The 25,179-nt window shown below is 44.8% G+C and overlaps 1 protein-coding gene across 1 annotated transcript in view; it reads right to left on the bottom strand.

The window, feature by feature from the left end:
* Window positions 1-686: 686 nt before the first annotated feature.
* The window catches only part of TEKTL1 (tektin like 1), a 75,418-nt gene continuing 50,925 nt past the window's right edge, over window positions 687-25,179 (bottom strand). The window contains exons 2-8 of the mRNA XM_073638037.1: window positions 20,795-21,234; window positions 9,182-9,286; window positions 8,844-8,988; window positions 8,598-8,752; window positions 7,624-7,719; window positions 6,682-6,795; window positions 687-1,063 (exon numbers count right to left, since the gene is read on the bottom strand). Coding sequence (XP_073494138.1) covers window positions 881-1,063; window positions 6,682-6,795; window positions 7,624-7,719; window positions 8,598-8,752; window positions 8,844-8,988; window positions 9,182-9,286; window positions 20,795-21,217 — 1,221 coding nt within the window. The 5' untranslated portion in view covers window positions 21,218-21,234 and the 3' untranslated portion in view covers window positions 687-880. The remainder of the gene's footprint in view (window positions 1,064-6,681; window positions 6,796-7,623; window positions 7,720-8,597; window positions 8,753-8,843; window positions 8,989-9,181; window positions 9,287-20,794; window positions 21,235-25,179) is intronic.

The following is a 25,179-nucleotide window of genomic DNA, read 5'->3' as shown; positions in this document are numbered from 1 at the left end:
AATTTTGCCCATTCAAGTGAATAAATCTGCAAATTATAATGGCCTGCACATGGATCCCATCGGCATTGCATCCATACCTATTTTTTGCTGACTGATTCTACAAGACGCCGGGAAGCCGCCATGTAGTGGATTGGTGAAAGTTGGTCGTGCAAGAAAAATCTGATGTGTGAATGAGACCGGAGTCCTTCTGCTGCTTTACTGAGTGCTTTTGATTGAGCCGCTGTCTGAGGCCGGCTCCACGTGTCTGCTCTTATCGTCATACCTGACCCCACCGGTGGACCTCCTGATCTACCCGCCTAATGGGCGCCTACAAGGTCAGGAGATCAAGTGTTACAATTTGAGCACGGCCCGTGTTTCAATTTCCCGTGATGGGCAAATCCGTCTTGGGTGACTCCTTTCTGTCCACAGACCCTCATTAACGTAATTCATCGCCATGTACACGGACTCTACGGTGATGACTGTGGAGGATTCGAGCAGATCATCCCCTCCATGGCGCTGTCTCGGCCTTGTGTTTCTTTTTAACAGGCGCCGTGCAGTACCACATTTCTCCTGCAGTGGGCGCTGCTTCCCCTGGCGATCACATCTGATTGCCGGGAGTCTCGGATGATGGAGCAGCTGTGGTTATCAGGACCTCATTTACAGAAGGAGGTGGACGGATAAAAAAAAACCTTTACATGTTAGTGGTCATTACATCTTTTTAATGTGTTGTTGGAGGCAAGTTTTCCCTGGATGATTTGGTACATGACGATTGTTCTTGTTGTCCCGTCTGATCCGTTCCATTGTTTTCCGGCTGTTCTTCCCCGTTCTGCTCCGTCTGTACCGGCGGACGTTACCTGATCTTGTATAATCCGCTCCTAATGATTTTTCCTCTTTTGCTCCCCTATAGGCACAGCCTCTCTCTCCGGCCCTTGGCGCTCCTGGTCCGCAGTCTCGCAGCCGCTCGGTCGATGCTTTCTCCTCGCAGCTTGTTCTCCTGATCGGTCTTTACTTTTAGCTGCGTGTCATGGAGGACGCCGATTCTTTCACGGGATTTACAGAGCGACTTCTGCAATGATGCAGAGCCCTGAGAAGAGATTACAGGTAATGAGGGGTTAACGTGATCCCATGTGTGATCTGTAAGTAAATGCTTTGTCCACGTCCCCAGTGAGGATTTATTCACATATCCATAGGGCTCCATTCACATCATGTTGCCGAAACCGCTGATATACTTTATATTCATTGGCATTTTAGTCAATGGTCAACGTTTGCTGCCATATGCCTATATAAAGTAGAAGACAGCAACGTGAGGTGAGGGCGACGTGACATCGCATCTTATGATTTCTTATGGCGTCACTTTGCGACCTATCGTGAAAACATCTGCAGCTCTGTCGCAGTAGATCGCAATGTGACATCATAGGGAATCATTAGATGGAGTGTCGCATTGTTAGGCTGTGTGCCCACGATGCGGCTTTAATGCCTTTCCGCCGCGAAAACGCATTAAAAACACATGTTAAGTTGTCTGCCATGTTCCCCAATGATAATCTGCATGTGCTGTGCACATGCTGCGGAAATTTCCGCTGCGGATTATCATTGCGGAAAAATCCGCAGCACAACCGTTTCTTGTGCGGAATCGCGGCAAAATCGCCGCCATTGACTTGCATTGGACCGCATAACATCCACATACATACGTGTATGCATGTGGATGTTATGCGGTTCAATGCGCGTATGGTACCCGGGTCTGGAGAAGGAGACTCTCCAACCCGGGTACCATTAGTAAAAAAAGAATTAAAATGTAAAAAATAAAAAAAACATTTATCCTTACCTCTCCGGCGGCCCCTGGTCTATTTCTCCGGTGGCGTGCTCTGTCCTCAGCGACCCGCGGTGTTCTGAAAGGACCTGCGGTGACGCCATTTAGTCATGTGATGGTCACGTGACCGCTGACGTCGGCGGTCGCGTGACCTGTCAGCTGACTAAATGACGTCAGCGCAGGTCCTTTCAGAACACCGCGGGTCGCTGAGGACAGAGCACGCCACCGGAGAAATAGACCAGGGGCCGCCGGAGAGGTAAGAATGTTTTTTTTTGTTGTTGTTTTTTACGTTTTAATTCTTTTTTTTTTTTTTTTTTTTTTTTTTTTATTTCTTTTTTTTTTTTACTATTGATGCTGCATTTAAAGCAGCATAAGTTGGTCACATACTATAATTCCATGCCAGTTGCATGGATTTATATAGTGTGACCAACTTGTCAAGCACTTTTTCAAGTGAAGCTCAAAATCGCTTGGAAAAGCGCTTGAAAAAACTCATGCAGAAATGCATGCAAAAACGCTTGAAAAACGCTTCTCCCTGCAGAAAAAACGCATGTAAAATCCACATGCGTTTTTTCTGCCAGGGAGATGCAGAAATGCTCAGGAAATTTCTGCTTCATTTCTGCATCGTGGGCACATAGCCTAACCCCGAAATCTCAGCGTCGCATGACGCATCGTTTTGTAGCCCAGGCCTGAAATCTGGTCCCACAAAGGTCAGAAGAAGCTGGACCCCCAGGCCATCAGCTGATCACGTCTCCAGCTTTGTCCTAAGACATCGTCTTGGTGAGACGAGCCCAAAAATTAAGTTATAACCTATAAAAATAATTGGTGTTGAGTTTCTGATCGTGGCGGATACAAGTGCTGCAACCCCCAGAATAAAGCACAGGTCACACAAGGGTGCATCGCTCCATGCATTTGTAAAGGACATATTGATATTCATGCTATAGCTACTCCATTTTTGCAGCTTTCTCCAAAAATCATGTTGTTATTACTATATACATTCTTTCATTCTTTTATCCTGCTTCACATGCAATTTTCTCACAAGAACTTTTTCTCTCAAGAACATTCTATGAGATACCCGGCTCCTGTTATCTAACTAGTCTGAGCCGGGATGTGTAACCTTGTAACTTTCCATCATGCACCGAACTAACGATAATATGACAATATGTGTGTTTCCGTAATAATTGTACTAACATTGGTTCAAGCCTGTAGTATGGCTGTAGATGATTGGCTATTGATATACTCAAAACCATATATAATGCTAAGTAGAAATAAACGGGGTTAGAGATTCTCGAATCCTCCCATACAGAACTTTGCCTCCGTCTGGTTTCCTGATTGCAATCAACCTTGTAACATAATAATTTGACACTCACTTGGTCAACCGTGAAGGGTCATTGCTGCCCTCCCTCAACACATTGTCTATGGGACTTGTAGCGGACGGCAGCTCTGGGCTATTAGCGCTAGTCCCATGGAAAATGAATGAAGCAGCAGTGACCATGCACAACCCGTCCTCTGCATACGGAGGGATTGGGGACTCCCATTCTTGGGATCCCAATGGATTTCAGTGTGTTCCCTACCTAAAATCATTAATCGTTGCAAATATATTATTGTAAAAAAATGCCCCATTTCTGATGTTTCACCCCCCCACATGTCCTGTCCCTGCGGTGTTTACCATTTATTTGCACATCCTCCAGTGTTCTCACAGGTCGAGCGTGCTCAGTTTACAATAACTGTCTGTCTGTCTTCACCACAAGGGGGAGCATCGACAGACAGGACGCTGTGGCTTTAAAGCGCACCTGTCAGCAGGATTGTGCTTAGTAAACCACATACACTGTCAGGTGGGCGCCTTTATACTGCGTAAAATGATACCTTTGTTGATGAAATCCGTCCTGTGGTTCTTTTATAATCATTACTTTCATTTCCGACATAATGATATGCATGTGCCCTGGTCATTATGTATTCATGTATTCCTATCTCTGCCTTGTGACAGGTCACTATGCTTTCAGTGACCTGCCTACTACTTTACATACTGACTGTGTAATTTGCATCACAAAGTGAAAATTACATTCCCCAAAATGGCTGCGGCGGCCAGCGCATGCGCAGTAGCACCTCTCGTTTTCCGAGCGATGCTACTGCGCACACGCGGGCACCATTTTGCTTTTGAAAAAAGAATTTGGGTGCAGCAATATGACGCCGCGGATGCGCAGTAGCATCTCTCGGCAATCGAGAAATGCTACTGTACGGGGGCCATATTGCTGCAGGCAAATTTCTTTTTCCTCTAGCGAAATGGCGTGTGCAGCAGCTAGGCGTCACGGCACCTAGCTACTGCGCACGTGCGGGCGCCATTTTGCTAGAGGAAAAAGAAATTTGCCTGCGGCAATATGGTACCCGCGCAGTAGCATTTCTTGGTTGCCGAGAGATGCTACTGCGCATTTGCGGCGTCATAGTGCTGCACCCAAATTCTTTTTCCAAAAGCAAAATGACGCCCACGTGTGCGCAGTAGCATCTCTTGGCAAACGAGAGCTGCTACTGCGCATGCGCTGGCCGCCGCGGCCAATTTGGGGAATGTAATTTTCACTTTGTCACAAATTACAGTCAGTATTTAAAATAGTAGGCAGGTCACTGAAAGCACAGTGACCTGCCACAAGGCACAGATAGGAATACATGAATACATAATGAGAGCACCAGAGCACATGCATATCATTATGTCAGAAATGAAAGTAAAGATTCTAAAAGAACCGCTGTATGGATTTCATCAACAAAGGTATCATTTTACTCAGTATAACGGCGCCCACCTGACAGTGTATGTGGTTTACTAAGCACAATCCTGCTGACAGATGCGCTTTAAAGGGATTTTATGTATTATGCAGGACGTCCCAGGAGACTGCTGTGCTCACAGCTACTTAGTCATGTCATGGCCGAAAGTGTTGGCACCCTTGAAATTGTTCCAGAAAATGAATTTTCTCCTAGAAAATGATTGCAGTTACACATGTTTTATTATACACATGTTTATTTCCTTTGTGTGTATTGGAACAACACAAAAAAAGAAAACACAGAGAAAAAAAGGCAAATTGGAAATAATTTCACACAAAACCTCATAAATGGACTGGACAAAATTGTGGGTAAAAAATTTTGTTTCAAGCATGTGATGCTCATTCAAACTCACCTGTGGCAAGTAACAGGTGTGGGCAATATGAAAATCACACCTGAAAACAGATAAAAAGGGGAGAAGTTGACTCAATCTTTGTATTGTGTCTGTGTGTGCGCCACACTAAGCATGGAGAACAGAAAGAGAAGAAAAAAACAGTCTAAGGACTTGAGAACCAAAATTGTTGAACATGAACATGTTCCTTTGTCCACAGTGCACAACATAATCAAGAGGTTTACAACCCATGGCACAGTAGCTAATCTCCCTGGACGTGGACGGCAGAGAAAAATTGATCAAAGGTTGCAATGCAGGATAGTCCGGATGGTGGATAAGCAGCCCCAATCAAGGTCCAAAGAAATTCAAGCTGTCCTGCAGGCTCAGGATGCATCAGTGTCAGCGCGAACTATCCGTCAACATTTGAATGAAATGAAACGCTATGGCAGGAGACGCAGGAGGATCCCACTGCTGACACATAAAAAAGCTTGACGGCAGTTTGCCAAAATGTACGTGAGTAAGCCAAAATCCTACTGGGAAAACGTCTTGTGGACAGTTGAGACCAAGATGGAGCTTTTTGGTAAAGCACATCATTGTACTGTTTACTGAAAACGGAATAAGGCCTACAAAGAAAAGAACACGGTACCCACAGTCAAATATGGTGGAGGTACAAAGATGTTTTGGGGTTATTTTACTGCCTCTGGGTGCCTTGATTGTGTGCAAGGCATCATAAAATCTTTAGATTACCAAAAGGATTTTGGGTCGCAATGTTGTACCCAGTGTCAGAAAGCTGAATTTGCTTCGTAGGTCATGGGTCTTCTAGCAGGACAATGACCCCAAACATACTTCAAGAATCCCCGAGAAATGGATGGAAACAAAGCGCTGGACAGTTCTGAAGTGGCAGCATGTCCGAATCTAAATCCTGTTGATCACCTGCGGAGAGATCTTACAATTGCTGTTGGGAGAAGACGTCTTCACATATGAGAGACCTGGAGCAGTTTGCAAAAGAAAGGTGTAAGAAGAAATAAATGTGTATAACTAAACATTTATAACTGCAATAATTTCCTGGGTGAAATACTTCATTTTCTGGCACAATTTCAAGGGTGCCAACACTTTTGGCCATGACTGTATATTGTTTTCTTTTGATGCTTGACCAACTAATGACACATGGCTCCTAGCCTGGTGCAGTTGGCTACTAAACCTAAACAGTATTTCCTTCACCTCTGGTTCAATGAAATATTCTTATTTTTTATATTAGTTTTTCACCTTTTTCGAGGGCTCCATTGGATGGATTTTTTATATATTTCTATTTATACCTGGAGGCTACAAGAAACGTATCCTGGACCCGTCCTAACGCTGGTGTATGGCGGGTCGCAGTGTATATTAGGTGCTGCCGGTAGCGGACCCTGCAGCTGTCGGTCAGATATGATCTAGAAGAGTTTTATGTTTCTGGATGCAGAAAAAAAAAATTCACTTACCCAACAGCGAGCGTAGGTGTGAACGGAACATCAAGCAACGCTAGAAAGTTGCAGAACTGTTCAGCATCCAGTGAACGCCCGGCAGACCTCAGAATACAATGGAACAATCTGTTTCCCGTTACTCCTGTATTCTCGCCTCTGACTAATCCTTTATGTTAACTGTGAACTCTGCCCCCCCCCCCCAAAAAAAAATATATATATATATATTTTTTTTTATGGGAATTTGTTGTGTAAGTTATCGTCATTCTGTATTATCCCTGGGCGGATATACCATACTGTACCTGTGAGATGAGGGTGCTCTCCGGGAGCTGGGTGCCCGGGTGCCTCTGGAGGATCCTTACTAATGGCCGATCTAAACGTTCTCGTACAGTGAGATCCAAGCTGGATACCGGGCCCTGTGCGCAGGGACAAAAAAACACTATCCGTACCAGTCACTTCAGAATAAGCTGTTGTATGAATGAAACGATTTTTGACAACTATGACTTGTGTCTTGCATTTTCACCAGTTTTCACCTTTGCAGGGACTATCTGTAATTTTCAGTTCCCTCTGAGCTGGTGAGTGGAGACTCGCTGCTATGTTGTCTCTCATACACAGCACACACAGAGACAGTAGAGCAGGATTCCCTCATGTCCATGTACAGAAGCCGCATCATGGTGGACATTATAGAGCAGTACTGAGCAGTGTACATGGGAATCCAGCACTCGGATGAGATAACACTCTTACTATAAGGCAACAAACATGGTCTGTGTGTTTCTGCCTCACCCATTGCACTTTAATAGGCAGCTGTAATCTGATTCCTCAGTGAGCTGGAAATTTGTTGTGACCAAAACATATTTTAGCAGTTCTTTAGAGGAGCTAGTGATTTACAAAGTAAGGGGAGGAAAAGGTGTGGCTCATAAGTGGAGAAAGAGGTGGGTTTCTCTAAGTTATATTACAAAGTTTCTTATAGTTGATTGTACTATTGATTTATGCAGTTTGTTGAAACAACTGCGACCATGATGTGCCACTGCTCATGTGCGAGTATGGCATATCTCCTCATTGATGTTAACGGAGAATCCTGCCTACTCTCCCATGTTCTCTCCTGCAAAAAAAACATCTCCATGTGATCTCTGGATTTAGGAAAGAATTAATGTTGTACAGGCAAACGCTGCTGACTCTATCAACCACCTACGAGCCATGCCTGGACTTGCTGTGATAACGGGCGGTCTGGCAGCGATACTGACCAGCTGTAGGAGCTGACCGGCCTCCAGCTCATCGTGAATTCTCTGCTGCCTTTGGGTCATGTTCTTCACATCTCCAGAAGTCAGAGTTAAATCCTCCTGCAATACATAGGCCAGAGCATCACTGACAGCCGGGGATTTACATAAATTGCTTCTATAATGTAGTTTTGCAGAGGAAAACACATTTAAAGGAGTATTTGGATCTTAGACAATTATGACGTATCTACGGTATGTTCCCTATGTCACAGAAACAGAAACGTGGCCACACACGTTCCCTCTCTGTTCACTGGTACGGAAGTGCTGAAAATTGCTGCGTAGGTACAGGACCCTCGTCTGTCAGACATTTATGTTAATGTCCGGGATGGGAATACCTCTTTTATGGACAGTGATCATATCCCTGGTGGTCTGAAGTGAGTTATTGCTTAAGTGTGTTCACAGATTATCAGCCCGAGGTGTCTAGTCATTATATTCGGCGTTCTCCGTCAGTCCCGTAGAGTATGAACAGAGCAGCGCTGCCCATGTGTGAACACCTTTCCATTAAAATGTGTGAATCCCCATTCTCATCATTAGTGGGGGTGATTCTGGGAGCACCAGCTGAATACCCAGTGTTTAGGGTAGTCTGTGACGGTAAAGAGATGATTATCTATGGTCCCTGGTGGTCTAGGGTACTTATGGATTCATATCTAAAAACTTCTAAACCACCTTAAGGTAAGTTAACACAAAGTCAACCACCCAAAATAATGCATCCAGTCCACTCATAATAACCTGCTCCTTTATTTCAACAGGAAAACCACCTAAACTACGTTTAATCCTCCCTCTTGACTCCCAGGGAATCTTCTTAAATGCTTTCTTCTCCTTAGTCACTTGACTAAGTGACTGGTAGCTGGGGGTCGGCAGGAGTCATTCTGTGCAGGACCCGGTCAGGAGGGCCATCGGGATCTCGCTCCACGCTCGTCAGGGTAGGTTCCTGTACGTACCCAGATACGGTTGCTCTCCGCAGCCTTCTTGCACAGGGCCTGGGTCACGCTCTCTTTCAAGTCTCGGCGGTCCTCCGGTTTATGCCAGTTCGGAGGTTGCGTGTTTCTGAATTTCTCACTTGTGATGAGAGCACTGCCGATGGCTGCCTGACAATCTGTACAAGAATGATGATGATAAAAGGGGCGTTATAATATGAAGAGCGCGCACAAAACGTTCGGTTTTCTCACAAGTTTGCCCCCTGGTACCTGTGTGCTCAGGACCCAACAGCTTAATGCCACCAGCTTGGTCTTGAGAATGGTGTCGGGGCCGGGCGTTCTCGCTGATGATGTCCAGCACTCGTCCCTTCTCTTTACTAAACTCCAAGAGCTTCTGACGATGACAGTAGAGAACCTGCGGGACCACAAGAACATGGAAGCAGCAAGACAGGGACTGTACAGTGCGAGGAGGTATGGCAATAGGTGGGACTGGAGTCCTGGGCGCTATACAGACTATGCTTCCTAATCATCCGGAGGAGGAATAGTCATTGACTATCAATTATGATGGAATGAGACGTAGAGCAAACCCCATATATATAGATAGTGACCTGGAGCTGCCGTGAGACTTCCTGCAGCTGACGCTCCGAGTGTCGTTTAAGGTCGTGAAGTCCTTTCTTCTCCTCTTGTAAGAGATGATCAGCTTTATCCAGATACTGAAAGTAAAGAAGCGTCAGAACGGAGGAAAATCATCATCCGCCATATACTAAATATATGAAGCTAATTTTGGCTCACATAGTTCAGGTGACTACATACATCCACAACGTTACCTCTATGATCTAGGAAACCAGTAAAAATACTGTGCCTTTCGGCACTCTACTCTTCATACTGACCTCAGATCTGTGTCCTCGCGCTTGGTTCTACTCAGTCACATGACTGGGCCGGTCACTGCCCACACGGGGTCAGGTCACTCATCCCCTGCTGCCGTCCTCACTGCAGTTATCTGATTGGCTATTAGAGAGCTATGGTTGTAACTATTGTCAGGGCCCGACTAGGAAGGACTGCGTACAAGCTGGAGGTTGTATACACTATGTACTCCAGTATCGGAGCTATATACTATTTTATATATATGAATATGAGAAGCGCATGGCCAAGTGTGTACGGACCCCTGAACATCACCCCTATATCTATTGTGGAAATTAAGGGAATATTCAGTTTGCCGGCAAAGGGTTTTCTGCCAGCTCCATCCAGACGAATGGGGTGGTAATAGAAATGTCTCTGCTGCATGTGAATGAAGCCTTCCTGCTGAATTCCCTGTGGCCTTTACTACAACCCCTGGCAAAAATTATGGAATCACCGGGTTCGGAGGATGTTCATTTAGTTGTTTAATGTTGTTTAAAAAAAGCAGATCACAGACATGGTACAAAACTAAAGTCATTTCAAATGGCAACTTTAGGGCTTTAAGAAACACTAAAAGAAATCAAGATTAAAAATGTGGTACTCAGTAAGGGTAATTTTACCAGTACGTCCATCATAACGGCATGACAGGAGTTAAGTCCTCTGTTCCTCTAGGGACAGGAAACACATGAGAGGTTAAGTCGTCCCCCCCCCCCCCCCCCCCCATCACACCCTCAGTGTTTTTCCTGTCCCTAGCAGGACAGGACGCTAGGGAGAGGTTCTCTCTGAAGATTAAAGAATACCTGAAAGCCAGGGGGATCGGGGGGGTCTGAACTCTCCCCTTCCTTCGGTCCAGAGGCTCCATGCTGATACCCCACTGAGCGGGGGTCCCTCAACCAGAAACCGCCATCATGCCGCTGTATCCCCCGGACAGGGGGCTCTGCTGAGCGTTGCGCTGCCCGCCGGCGGTGTCCTGAAGGGCCGGAGGCTGCGTGCGCTCCACGGAGCCTAGACTTCCGACCAGGAGACACCGGGGGCGGAATCAGGTAAGCGGACATCCGCTTTGGGCTGGCGTGCGTTCCAGGGTGGAACGCTCGCCACGTGGGCCTGTCCTTCCAAAGCGATGACTCCGGGAGGTGGAACTTCCGGCGGCCAGACCACACAGGTGCCTGGAGGCGGTGGTGAGCCTTCAGGGCACGTACTGGAAAACAAATGGCGACAGAATTAGGACGCATCCCTGCAGAAGCAGCGGTTGTCATTGGGACCGTGGCCTACTCACCTGGATCAGGTAAGACCCTACAAAAGGGTACACCTCAGGCCCACACACTCTGACACCATGGAATCCAATCCTACACGGTCAGAAGCCCCTTCAGAGTCCCTGGGCAGTGTGAGTACAGTCTTAGGCCCTTGCCTGGATAATTGAACCCTGTAATCCAGGACAGGTCTTTTATTAGCAAATATCCTGTCTCCTTTTTTTCTGAATTAGGATAGGGGAGCCCAGAGGTCCAGATCGTCCTCCAAAAAATCAAGAAAATGTGTATCCTGTAACTCTAAGCTTCAGGACTCATATTAAAAGCGGCTGTGTAAAGAATGTATAGCTGAGGTTTTAAAGGAAGAAAAAGCTTCCTTTTTGCCGGATATGAGATCTATGATCTGTGAGGAGGTCCAGAACACAGTCTCGAGCCTTATACCTTCCCATACACAGCCGTCACCCCAAATAGTTCAACCCTCTCATCGCTAGAAAAGACCCAGGTGGGAGATGGAAGAGTTGTCTGAGGAAGGGGAATATTTAGACTCGGCATCAGAGCACAGTCTGGAAGAGGACGAGGATCGCTTCTCTCAGTTACCCTCACAAGAGAGAAAAAAATATATCTTCTCTGCAGAACATACGGATGAGCTATTGAAATCCGTTAGGCATACTATGAACTTGGAGGACACTCAGTTCTCCCACTCCTGACAAGATGAAATGTTCGCAGGTCTGAGGACTCAGAGAAATAGTGTTCCCAGTAAATGAGCATTTAAAAGCAATGATTATGGAGGAATGGGAAGAAGTGGAGAAAAGACTCATTGTGCCAAGAGACTTTAAATCCCGTCTTCCTTTCAGACTCTCTTCCTATGTTAAAGCTGGCGACACAATTCATGGCTGATGCCTCGACCGAATCGGTCAGATTCGCAGCTAGATGTAGTGTACTATCTAATACCGCTAGACCGGCAATATGGCTAAAAACGTGGTCGGGTGATAGCCACTCAAAAAATAAGCTGTGCTCAATTCCTTTTTCGGGTACCCGGGTCTTTGGTCCAGTGTTGGACGAGATCCTAGAGAGAGCGTCCGACAAGAAAAAAGGGTTTCCCGAGGATAGGGTTAAGAGATACCGGCCCTTTCGTGAAACCCGTCGCTCCCCTAAACGTGATTACAGGGGTAAAGGTAAGACAGGGAGATGGTCTTACAGGAAGGAAGGGAGGAAAGGACAGAGCAGATCAGGTCTCCTCTGGGGCCCCAGCTAGACCATGATGCCATTGGAGTGGGGGGCAGGCTTCGTTTCTTTCAGGACAAGTGGGCGTCCATTACAAAAAATCAATGGATCCTGCGTTCCTTAGGGGAAGGTTACAAAATAGACTTTTCCCATACTCCCCCCTCATCGTTTCCAAATCACTCGTCCTCGCTCCCCCGTAGATCTCAGAAGTTTATGGCAGGATATATTAGTCCTTCAATCCCTACAAGTGGTAAAACAGGTCCCCCCTTCAGAGCAGGGTTTAGGCCATTATTCCTCCCTCTTCTCGGAGTTAAAACCCTCAGGCAAACGCCGTACGGTTATAAACCTCAAGCCCTTAAACCAGTCGGTGGAATACAAAAGGTTCAAAATGGAAACTATAAAAACCAGCATTCCATTGATAGAGAAGGGATCGGTAATGTTCACCCTAGACCTCAAGGATGCATATTACCATGTTCCAATTCACCCAAGTCACCAGCAATACCTAAGGTTCACTCTAGAGCAAGAGGACACAGTACACCACTTTCAATTCACTTGCCTACCCTTCGGTCTGTCCTCGGCCCCCCGAATATTTACAAAGGTTATGACAGAAGTAGCGGCCTTCTTAAGAACACAGGGGATTGTAATCATCCCTTACCTGGACGATATACTGTTGGTGGCCGAGTCTTCTTCTCAGTCAACAAGATCATACGATCAAAACCCTGGAATATTTGGGGTGGAACATCAATTGGGAAAAGTCAAGCCTCCAACCAAGTACCACAAAGGTATTTCTAGGGGTACTTTTACATTCCAGTCTTCAGAAGTCCTCCTCGCCTCAGGAGAAATGGGAAAAAATAAAACTGGAGATTTACAACTTCGAGAAGCGAAAGACCACCTCAATCAGATCTGCCATGCGGATCTTAGGATTAATGACTTCATGCATTCCGAGCGTGAAATGGGCACAGGCCCGTTCAAGACCGTTACATAAATCAATCCTGTCAGTTTGGAACAGACGACCGTCGGGATTAGACAAAAAAAGGACTGTCAAGGGAGCTAAAAAAAAACTCCCTTTCCTGGTGGACAGACCCTTCGAACTTAGAAAATTCAGTAGACTGGATCCTTCTTCCTTCAATCCAAATCCATACGGATGCCAGCCAAAAGGGCTGGGGAGCAAGCATAGGAAACAGATATCTACAAGGGATGTGGCCGAAAGAGATACGACACAGGTCGTCAAATTTCAGGGAGCTAAGGGCAGTCTGGGAAACTCTTCAAAGATGTCAACATTTGCTCAGAGGAAATCACTTAAAAGTTTTCTCAGACAACAGCACCACCATCTCTTTTCTTCGTCGACAAGGAGGTCCAAGAGGAAATGGTTACAATCCTTGGCGGCAAGAATTTTCCACTGGGCGGAGAGAAATGTTCTTTCAATATCGGCTATTCATGTAAGGGGGTCCGAAAACGTGGTAGCAGAGCAAGAGTTGGTCCCTCAGATTGGGAACTGAATCCAGATGTTTTTCATCAAATCATTCAACGATGGGGCACCCTATCCATAGACCTGTTCGTGACCAGAAAAAAAGAGGAAGCTGCAGCGCTTTTTCTCCTTTGACCCAGCTGACAGCCCAGAAGGAATAGATGCCCTTTCTCAATCATGGGGAACAAAACTGGTGTATGCCTTTCCTCCAGTCCCTCTCATCTCAAGAGTACTAAGGAATATCCAACAGGAGAGAGGAGCTCTTATCCTGATAGCACCTTACTGGCCCAAAAAGAGCTGGTTTCCTCTGCTACACCGGATGTCGGTGGATCTCCCATTCAGACTCCCAGCCAGGAAAGATCTTCTATCGCAGGGTCCCTTATTACATCCGAACATCCAATTCCTCCAGCTGACAGCATGGAACCTGAGAGGCAGATCCTAGCCTCTAAGGGTCTTTCTCATCGAGTGATTACAACTCTCCAAACCTATAGGAAACCAGTAACGTCAGCCATCTATTCTAGAATCTGGAGACAGTTCTGTAGCTTTGCAGGTGAGTCTGTGGGAAATTCTTCTCATCCCAATATTCCAAAGATACTGGATTTCCTCTAACAGGGGTTTGATAAGGGTCTAAGACCAAATACGTTAAAGGTTCATATTTTGGCCCTAAGTACTTTCTTGGACTACTACTTGATAGACCACCCATGGATATCAAGATTCATAAAAGCAACTTCTCGTTTAAGACCTACGATAAAGAGTCTGGTACCGCCGTGGGATCTGAACCTTGTGTTCAGAGCTTTATGTAAGTCTCCCTTTGAACCCCTGGAAGAGACATCAGTAGACCTGCTCTCTATGAAATCAGCCTTTCTTGTGGCAGTTACTACAGCGAAGCGGGTAGGTGAGATCCAGGCTCTCTCAGTTCTGGACCCATACCTTAAGATCCTGGAGGACAGATTGATTCTTAAACTGGATCCCTCCTTTCATCCTAAGGTGGTGTCCAGTACTAACCTGAATCAAGAAATAATACTGCCATCTTTCTACCAGTCTCCCAAAAATGAAAAGGAAAAATCCTTCCATACCTTGGATGTCAGGAGGGCAGTTATTCGGTATATAGAAGTCACAGCCCCCTGGAGGAGAGACTCAAACCTTTTTCTGCAATTCTCGGTTGTGAATAAAGGCAAGAAAGCTTGTAAGCCGACTCAAGCAAGGTGGTCAACAAGGACTATCGCCCTCGCATATGAATCAGAGGGGAAGGATCCACCAATTTCCCTTTAAAGCTCATTCCACTCGAGCAATCTCCGCTTCTTGGGCAAAGAAAGCGGGGGCATCAGTAGGCCAAATCTGCCAGACAGCTACCTGGTCTAATATATCCACATTTAGTAAACATTATAAGTTAGATGTATCGTTCAGTCAACAATTAGCCTATGGCCATAAAGTCCTTCAGGCAGTAGTCCCACCCTAAACGTTCCAATTTTGATTTGGTATGTCTCCTGTCGTGCCGTTATGATGGACATACTGGTAAAATAGGAATTATTCCTACCGTTAATTACGTTTCCAGGAGTCCATCATAATGGCACCATATTTCCCTCCCCTGCTCTTGACACTAATGTGAATGTAACATTGGTATATCTATATAATAAAATAGAGTTGCATCCATCCTGGTTGATGATTAGTACAAACACTGAGGGTGTGATGAGGGGGTGGGGGGGGCTTTTAACCTCTCGTGTTTCCTGTCCCTAGAGGAACAGAGGACTTAACTCCTGTCGTGCTGTTATGATGGACTCCTGGAAACGTAATTAATGGTAGGAATAATTCCTATTTTTTTCAGACCAAGCAGAGGGAAAAATTATGGAATCACTCAATTCTGAGGAAAAAATTATGGAATCATGAAAAACAAACACACAAAAGAACACTCCAATACATCACTAGTATTTTGTTGCTCCACTTCTGGCTTTAATAACAGCTTGCAGTCTCTGAGGCATAGACTTAGTGAGTGACAAACAGCACTCTTCATCAATCTGGCTCCAACTTTCTCTGATTGCTGTTGCCAGATCAGCTTTGCAGGTTGGAGCCTTGTCATGGACCATTTTCTTCAACTTCCACCAAAGATTTTCAATTGGATTGAGATCATCCCCAAACATCCTTTCAATTGATGGGATAAGAAAACTGTCCAAAATATAAATGTAAATTTGGGCATTTATTGAAGATGTAATGACAACCATCTCCCCAGTGCCTTTACCTGACATGCAGCCCAATATCATCAATGACTGTGGAAATGTGCATGTTCTCTTCATGCAGTCATCTTTATAAATCTCATTGGAACGGCACCAAACAAAAGTTTCAGCATCATCACCTTGCCCAATGCAGATTCACGATTCATCACTGAATATGACTTTCATCCAGTCATCCACAGTCCACGATTGCTTTCCCTTACCCCATTGTAACCTTGTTTTTTTCTGTTTAGGCGTTAATGATGGCTTATGTTTAGCTTTTCTGTATGTAAATCCCATTTCCTTTAGGCGGTTTCTTACAGTTCGGTCACAGACATTGACTCCAGTTTCCTCCCATTCGTTCCTCATTTGTTTTGTGCATTTCCTGTTTTAGAGACATATTGCTTTAAGTTTCCGGTCTTGACGCTTTCATGTCTTCCTTGGTCTTCCAGTATGTTTGCCTTTAACAACCTTCCCATGTTTGTATTTGGTCCAGATTTTAGACACAGCTGACTGTGAACAACCAACATCTTTTGCAACATTGCGTGATGATTTACTTTCTTTTAAGAGTTTGATAATCCTCTCCTTTGTTTCAATTGACATCTCTCGTGTTGGAGCCGTGATTCATGTCAGTCCACTTGGTGCAACAGCTCTCCAAGGTGTGATCACTCCTTTTTAGATGCAGACTAACGAGCAGATCTAATTTGATGCAGGTGTTAGTTTTGTAAATGAAAATTTACAGGGTGATTCCATAATTCTTTCCTCAGAATTGAGTGATTCCATAATTTTTTGCCTCTGCTTGGTCTGAAAAAATTACCCTTACTGAGTACCACATTTTTAATCTTGATTTCTTTTAGTGTTTCTTAAAGCCCTAAAGTTGCCATTTGAAATTACTTTAGTTTTGTGCCTTGTCTGTGATCTGCTTTTTTTCAACAACATTAAACAACTGAATGAACATCCTCCGAGCCCGGTGATTCCATAATTTTTGCCAGGGGTTGTAGAATTTGGGACGTCTGCCAAGAACTTTTGAGCCGTGAATGTCACGACACTGTTGTAGGGTATAACGGGGCTAGGGGCTCCTTCCCTATCCCTAAAGATAGGAGCGCCCTAGCTATCCCTGCTCCTCGGCTTACTTCTGAAGGGCCACGTGCCTTGCTGAGCTCCTAAATAAGGAAAGTGGGGAGTAGTAGTGTATAAGAATACACAAACCAGACTGTGGAGACATGGGGTCTCCCGTGGGTGTAATACTACTCAGCCAACACAGGGTGAGGGTAAAACCGTGTCGCAAAACTTTATTGAACCACCAAACGGACAGTAAACACATATAACAGTCCCAGCAAAAACCCAAGATGGTACAACATTACACAGTCTCACCCTTCTGCTGGCCCGCCTGGGATAGAGCAACTGTGACTTTGGGACTTTCAGGGCCAACTACCTCAACCAGTGGCCCCCTGCTTTTGGTGGGCCCCCCCAGAGAGGAGGTAGTGGCAAGCTTAGGAAGGTGACAGTCCATTGAGGTACAAGGCCAGGAGACCCGAGGGTCCCACCCTGGCCTCTCTTGAGACTTTCCATGGGGCCAAATGACCGGCTAGTTCCAATCTGGCTTCTCCGAATGTTTCTGTGGGTTCCAAGCAACTGGAGGGTCCCACCTGGCAGCCCCCCAAACAACATATCCATGGGGCTAGGTGACTTCATCGTCCCAACCTGGTCTCCCCAAATGTATCCATAGGCTCTCTGATGGTCAGTGTAGCAGATCCGTATCTTTCCAGTCAGGCCCATATACCCTTTGGCTGGAATCATGTAGAATCCAAATCTGTGTCTCTTTGGATAAAGCCATGCTACCAAGCTGATGGTCTGAGGAAAGTCTGATCTTTGATTCTGCTTGTAAAGTGTCTTTCAATTCTCTGTTTAAAATCTGTCTGCTACAGAGGCATATGTTCTTTTAATAGTTCCAAGTGTCCTTTCAATTACACATCCACAGGGCAAGGGTTAGGGAGGGTATTATTCCACAGGGCTCAGGTCTCATTGTTTGTGTGTTTAATTAACCCACACAGCCGGCATAGCAGGGGGGCTCTTGTAAATAAACATCTAGCTGGCCTTAGTACAATATGCAATTAGCATAGTAACAAACATCATTGTTTCAGAACCAAGAGAAGACAACATTCAGGGTTATACAAATACTGGTCTATCCTTCTTGACCCACCAAAGAAACACACACAAGTTCTAAAGTTAACACACACTATAGTGCATTTCTCTTGGCTTAACAAATCTAGACGCCTGGCTGATTAAGATTCTAAGCTGTTTCGTCACACAGACTAACCAAGGAAGATGTACAGGCATAAATGAAAATACCAATCATACAAATATGCACTCACAGAGTGGCCTGCTTCACACCTCGTTTTTGTAGTTGATTTGACGCATCCATTTGTACTGTAAAAATATGCCATTTTGGATGTCGCTGAGTTCTTTAGTAAAACTCATTATACTTCGTGTTTGGCTGATAAATTATTTCTTTTTTTGGGCCCTATTCATTGTGCCGTTTGTGCCATGGAAGAGGCATAAAATTGCAATTGAGGCAATATTTTTTTGCAAAACACGTAGTTGATTTTTGGCATTCTGTATTTTTATGCTGGTTTTGCCAATTTCTTTTGGCGTAAATTATAGCAGAGATGTACTCCAATCGGTAAGTAAAAGGGTGAGTCAAAAAAAATCCGCACTCTGGCTGCAGCAGAATTTATTTCAGAAAAGACAAATATATATTTTTTCTCCCGGGTTTTTCAATACACTTTGTCCATCTATCGGCACGCATTTGTAAACAATATTTTAAGCTAAGCTGCGAGCCAGGAATGCACCGCTGTCTTCACCTCTTCATCAAATGATGATAATCCGCCATCACTCGTCTATCCAACAGAATCAGATCATGTGGACGGGCGTCCGGCTCCTTCATGGCTGACACTTATGCACATCTCCATCCATTCATATGCACTTCTTTATGACAAAACACTTTGTTCATATTGTGCACAAAGTCTTCTATAAACATTGGCACCAGACTCACTCAGACCACAAAAAAAATCTCTGCTCCTCTTTCTTGAAAATCGCAAATAGGACGGCCATTGTTTCTTCCATCACAATCACAAATGAACTGACGTAACACGTTAAAATCTGCAGACCGTGACCGGGGAGACTGCGACTTCATACAGAAAGTGCTGATAAGACAGTGCAGCCAGGAGAAGTTTTAATATAACTGTTATGATCTGCAACATGAACTAAGGAAATATAGGGGAAGGCTGTCCCTACCGTAAGACTAAGCTGAATCCCTATGGTGTAGCGGGCTGCCTGTTCCTAGCGAACAGACCCGCCTTAGTCCTCAGCTAGTCTGAACAAAGACCTATAGCATTAAGGGAGGGGTCCCTAAAAGAACTAAGGACTGGGACAAAAATGGGACACCTCCTAAACAGAGAAGTAGTTGCAGAACACAAAAAGACAAACTGACAAAAAGGTACTAGAGGTCCCAGAAGGACCAAGCGAACTGACAGAGAAAGGCACAGAAGCACCTGGCTAGAGAAACAGTCAAACACTAAAGTCCAGCACAGCCAAAAGGGCGTAGCTGGAATATAAAGGCAAATGGTCACGTGACCGCAAAACACAAGATGGAGAAAACAGACAGGAGGGTTCTAACAATAACCTGAGAACCAGAAAATTTTTGACTCTCCATATATTTCTGACTTTGAGCCACTTAATATATTTGTCACTTTTGACTCCAGCAGACTCTTCATCAAGATTGGAGGATAAAACGCCACTTGATGTATTGCCCCCTTTATTTTCAGTGTTTTTTCATTAACATAAGTGATGGCAAATAACTAGCATACATGGTCGGGGAGTGTCAGTGTCCATGAGAAATGCCTGTTGCTTCTCCATATCGATGGGAGACACAAAAGATCATAATGTTTGAATATTTATGGATAGTATCGTGTGGGATTGGTGAATGCACCATTTGCAGCGGATGCAGCTGACTGCTGCTAAAGGCAGGACTGACTATAACGCTGATCTCTGCCCTGCAAACCTCAGATAAATATGATCATGGTATCTAAGAGGATAGACTAATATGGCTGGCTTCTTGTGCGGCACATTGGCGCAGTTTCTTCACTTCTGTACCACTATTACGGGGTGCCGATGGGTTGCAGTGGCAGCTGAGACATAAATATGGCCGTAGGTCTGCCATTACTCTGGTATTTATTAGGCACTGCCATAGAATGGACCTAATAGGGGTCTTGTGACACTAGACACTACTCACTGGGAAGTAAAGAGGTCTGGGGTCAGATACCAAGAGGGCTCGTCATAAATTAAGTGATTAGTCAAAGGCATAGTTGGGTAACAGTCAGAATTCCGGGAAGGTACCGGATCAAGAGAAAAGGGCTAGGCAAATGGATGGTCAAGGCAAGGTCCAAGGTCAGGCAGCAAAGATCAAATACAGGAACATGGAGAACAGAGCAAGTGCACCCCATTTTAGCAAAGCTACAACTGGCAGTAATTGAAGGTAGAGAGCCAGGTAATCAATTGAATAGCAGACACATCGAGGAAGCCTTGACACATCGAGAAAGCCTTGGCACGTCCCGGTCTGATTGGACGACTAAACTGTCACTCACTTTCCAGACACACCCATAAGCGGAATCGTGACAACTCCTGGCCTGAGGTAGACATCTATCCGATATTGAAAAGTGTGGCCCAATTTTTTTTTAAATAAATTCTTATGAAGATATTACCTGCCTTTCTTTCGCACTCATCAGCGATTTTCTCACCCCCTTTTTGCATCTCAATTTGTTTATTTTTTTTTTTTCCGGATAAAGGATAGGTGATAACTCTTACACTGGTGAGGGTCTTCTGAGGTTGGACCCCCCCACTGATCTAGAATAGCTTCTTTCTGGAATACGTTTTTTTAACACCTAAAAGCACAATACACCTAGGTGATTTATTTTACCAGAATAACTAGTTAGCAAAGGGTGTGAAAGAAATGACAAATCTACTTTTTTTGGAGCGTGCACATATTTTTGTTCCAGCGGTCTTATCCCTGACTACTTGAGTACTTCTGACAACTTTTACCCACCGATAGATGGTCTACCGTTATGTAATGCTACCTTTGGTCAGTAGGAGGCATGTATTAAAGCAGTGATCTCTCACCCTCTCGCTCATGGGTCTCGTACTGCGCAGCTGGGCGGTCTCGTTATTTGTCAGGATGTCTCTTCTAGTATTCGCATGAGATCTCTCTAGAATGCCCCTCTGTTTCTGCAATCTATGGATATGTTGCTCCGTCTCCCACAAGGCTTGTCTCAGGATGGACATTGCGGTTCTGGTTTCTCTCATGTATCCGCGGGCATAAATATTGCAAGTGTCGATAATGAGGTCGCGGTTGAAGGGTGGAGGTGTAGGGCGATATCCTCTAATCTTCATCTGGGAGATCTCATCCTCTGCTCTCATCTTCTCAGGTGGGGTTAGGGTAGACGGGAGACACGAGAAGGGAGGTAAACTAAAATCCTGCGCCAGGCGGATGGTCTTATAGGAGGCATCTCGCCAGGTGGCCGATCCCACAGAAGTGTCCGCCATGGAGTGAGCGGAGGGTCCTGAATCACAGAAATAAAACAAACTTATCACAGAAGTGAATCTTATACAACTGCTGGAACGTTAGTATATCATTTTTCTCAATCATTATTGGTTTGCATTGCAAAAATCTGAATTGGAGAAGAGCTCCACCAATTCTAATTTTAATGCGAAATTTTGTACTGATTAATTCCATATTATTACTGCATAAGGGAGCTCTATGTATGGTAAGCTAACTGCACATGCATACTGAGTCAACAATAATCTGCACTTTTCAATCAACTTCCAGAAAAGACAAATAGATAACTTTTCAACATAATCTCCCTACTTTTCCATACATTTTGTCAATCTGGCAACAAGTTTTCGTATTCCCTCGTTAAAATTTTTTAGGTTGAGCTGTGACCCTGGATTGCACCGCAGTCTTCACCTATTCATCAGTCGTGAATCTTTGGCAGAGTCCCAGACAATGGTAACCATCTTTTTTCCAACTGATTGACTTTTGTACTTTTTCTTGGTCAGCGATTGATTGTCTCCATTATATACTCTACCTTTACTCTCTGGCTCATTGTGATGAATCCATGTCCAAAGGATGATCCTTTTTAAGAAACTTTCACCTTCCTTAGAGTATCGGTCCAACCTGTTTCTGCAGATGTCCAAACTCTCTTCTGTTTCTGCTTTTCCGTGAGATGTTTCAGTCCCATCTTGCACAAACTTTTCGAAAACTCAAGTTTGTTGTGGATTATCACATAGGCTGAGCCATGGCCGCTTTGCAAATGATTTGCCACATAATCACTTGTCACTTATCCAACAGAATCGGTTAATGTGCAACGCAGCAAAATGCTGTCATCAGCCATGGACGGGCGTCCGGCTCCTTCTTCATGTCAGACGTTTGCAACCTTCCTTGCACTTCTCCACCTATTCATACACCATTCTTTGCGACAAATCACTTTCTCCATAAAATGTACAAAGTCTTTGATCAAAATTGACCCTTTCAGACCACGAAAAAAATGAATAGCTGCTCGCTGCTTTTTTTTTCCTGCAAGTGGAGCAGCCATTGTTTCTCACACCGCAATCACTAAAAAACCTGATGAAATATGTTCAAATCTTCAGAGCAGCAAACAAGGAGACAGCGACATCATACAGAAAGCGCTGACAGTGTGGCCAGCAGAAGTTTAAAAACTAGAGTGCAGAAAATTTTTGACTCTCCCTCTTATACAGTGGCATGTAAAAGTTTGCGCACAACTGGTCAAAATTACTGTTGTTGTGAACAGTTAAGCAAGTTGAAGATGAAATGATCTCTAAAAGGCTTAAGGTTAAAGATGACACATTTATTTTGTGTTTTAGGCAAAAATATATAGTCATCTTTTATATTTTAAAAATTACAAAAAGGAAAATGGGCGTCACCTGGCCTTTCCTAACGATGGTGAACAAGCCATAACCCTAAGACTGCATGCCCACGATGCCGATTTAATGCGTTTCCGCAGCGCCATTTCCGCAGCAAAAACGCATTAAAAACGCATGTTTGTCTGCCAGGTTTCCCAATGATAATCTGCATCTGCATATGCACATGCTGCGGAAATTTCCGCTGCAGATTATCATTGCAGAAAAATCTGCAGCACAACAATTTCTTGTGCATAAACGCGGCGAAATCGCCGCCATTGACTTGCATTGAACCGCATAACATCCGCATGTGCACATGCGGATGTTAAGCAGTTCAATGTGCAGATGGTACCCGGGTCTGGAGAAGAGAATACTCTCCTCCAGACCCAGGTACCATTAGTCAAAAAAAAAAATTATACTCGCCTCTCCGGTGGCCCCCGGTCTCCTTTCCGGTGGCGTCCTCGGTGTCCCGCGGTGTTCTGAAAGGACCTGCGCTAACATCACTTAGTCATGTGATGGTCACGCAACCGCTGACGTCGGCGGTCATGTGACCTGTCAGCTGACTAAATGATTGTAGAAGGATCATCTTTATTCTCATTTGCACAAGGAAAGACAAGAAGCAATGGGATGAAACTAAATGGGAGGAGACACAGATTAGATATTAGAAAAAACTTTTTGACAGTTAGGGTGATTAATGAGTGGAACAGGCTGCCACGAGAGGTGGTGAGTTCCCCTTCAATGGACGTCTTCAAACAGAGGCTGGACAGACATCAGTCTGAGATGATCTAGTGAATCCTGCTTTGAGCAGGGGGTTGGACCAGATGACCCAGGAGGTCCCTTCCAACTCTACCATTCTATGATTCTATGATTCTATGTCAGCGCAGGTCCTTTCAGAACACCACGGGACACAGAGGACAGAGGACGCCACCGGAGAAAGAGACCAAGGGCCACCGGAGAGGTGAGTATATTTTTTTTTTTTTTTTTTACATTTTAATTCTTTTTTTTACTATAGATGCTGCATTTAAAGCAGCATAAGTTGGTCACACAATATAAATCCATGCAGTTTGCATGGATTTATATTGTGTGACCAACTTATCAAGCACTTTTCCAAGTGATGCCCAAAAATCACTTGGAAAAGTGCTTGAAAAAAACGTGTGCGGAAATGCATGCAAAAACGCTTGTCCCTGGCAGGAAAAACGCATGTACAATCCGCAAGCGTTTTTCTGCTGAGGAGATACAGAAATGCTCAGGAAAATTTCTGCATCATTTCTGCATCGTGTGCATATAGCCTAACAGGCTAATTATGGTCTGAAACCTTGGTCCAACGTATCTGAGCACACAAATCTCCAAGGGTGCCCAAACTTTTGCATCAGCCCATTTCCCTTTTTGTAATTTTTAAAATGGAAAAAAAAAAAAGACTCTTTTTGCCAAAAATACAAAGGAAATGTGTCATCTTTAACTTTAGGCCTTTTAGAAATTATTTAATTTTCAACTTGCTTAGCTGTTCACAATAACAGTAATTTTGACAAGGGGTGCCTAAACTTTTCCATGCCACTGTATATAGTCAGTATTGAAATCAATGGGAGCTGTATATATTTCTAATAGTGAGCTTCCCCTAGTGGCGGCAGTAGATGACTGCAATGGCAAGCAGGGCAGTCATTCAGAGAGGAGTCTCAGCACCTGGCCAATGTCAGGATCCACTGCTCCTCTCTGCTTTCAGGTGTCCCTGCAGCTTTCCTTATACAGGACGGCAGGAGAAGATGCGCAGGACGCTCTTATGTCCTGCTCGCCGCCTCTGACGCAGGACATTGGGGGGATCCTCTCTGCACTCTGACACTGCTTACTGAATGCCTCACTATATTTCTGTAACTATTAAATGTTGTTCCTGCTGGGACTCCAATACAGGACCTGCTGTATGGGAGGCAGAAACATTAACAGTGAGCAGGATTTTCTCAGCCTAAAAACCCCAAAAGATTTATTGTTATAAGTTGTCTTCTGCCTCTAACTTTGGACTCTCTATTAGTTGGGAAACTACAACTCCCAGCAGGTTTAGTTTCCTCTTAGGATCAGTAACACATTGACATCTCCAAGTACACGGCTGCATTTGATCTGCAGCGTCTTGGGAAATACTGTCTAGACTTGAGCATTGCTCACATTTGATAAAGTGCGTCCATTGTTATATGAAGGTGGCCAGACTGGGACCGAGCCAGGAACTTGATGACACAATGTCATAGTGAGCCAGACACAAAGTAACGCAGGCTGCGCAGGACTAATGGAGCAGAACCGGGGACAGAGCTGAGTACCACCCCGGACCACCGGTCACATATTAGATGAGATTGCACTCAGTCATGTAATTTTGCCGAGGTGCTAAAGACAGCACAGCAGTGTGCGGGTACAGTAGAGGATACAAATGTAATGATCCATGTCCAGTGCCGATTTTTGGAGCTTCCTCTACTAGAAGGGAGTATTGTGTGTACCTCCATGGATGGGGTGCGGGAATAATATCATATGCTAGACCCCACATTATACAAAGGAGTCAGTACAGAAGAGTCTCCTGATCACCAATGGATTTATGAGCGCGAAAGAAA

The sequence above is a fragment of the Phyllobates terribilis genome, unplaced genomic scaffold (genome assembly GCF_046119375.1).
Source record: "Phyllobates terribilis strain yellow unplaced genomic scaffold, ASM4611937v1 Scaffold_7__3_contigs__length_470593459, whole genome shotgun sequence".
Lineage (NCBI taxonomy): Eukaryota > Metazoa > Chordata > Amphibia > Anura > Dendrobatidae > Phyllobates > Phyllobates terribilis.
This window is presented reverse-complemented; position numbering and strand designations above follow the sequence as displayed.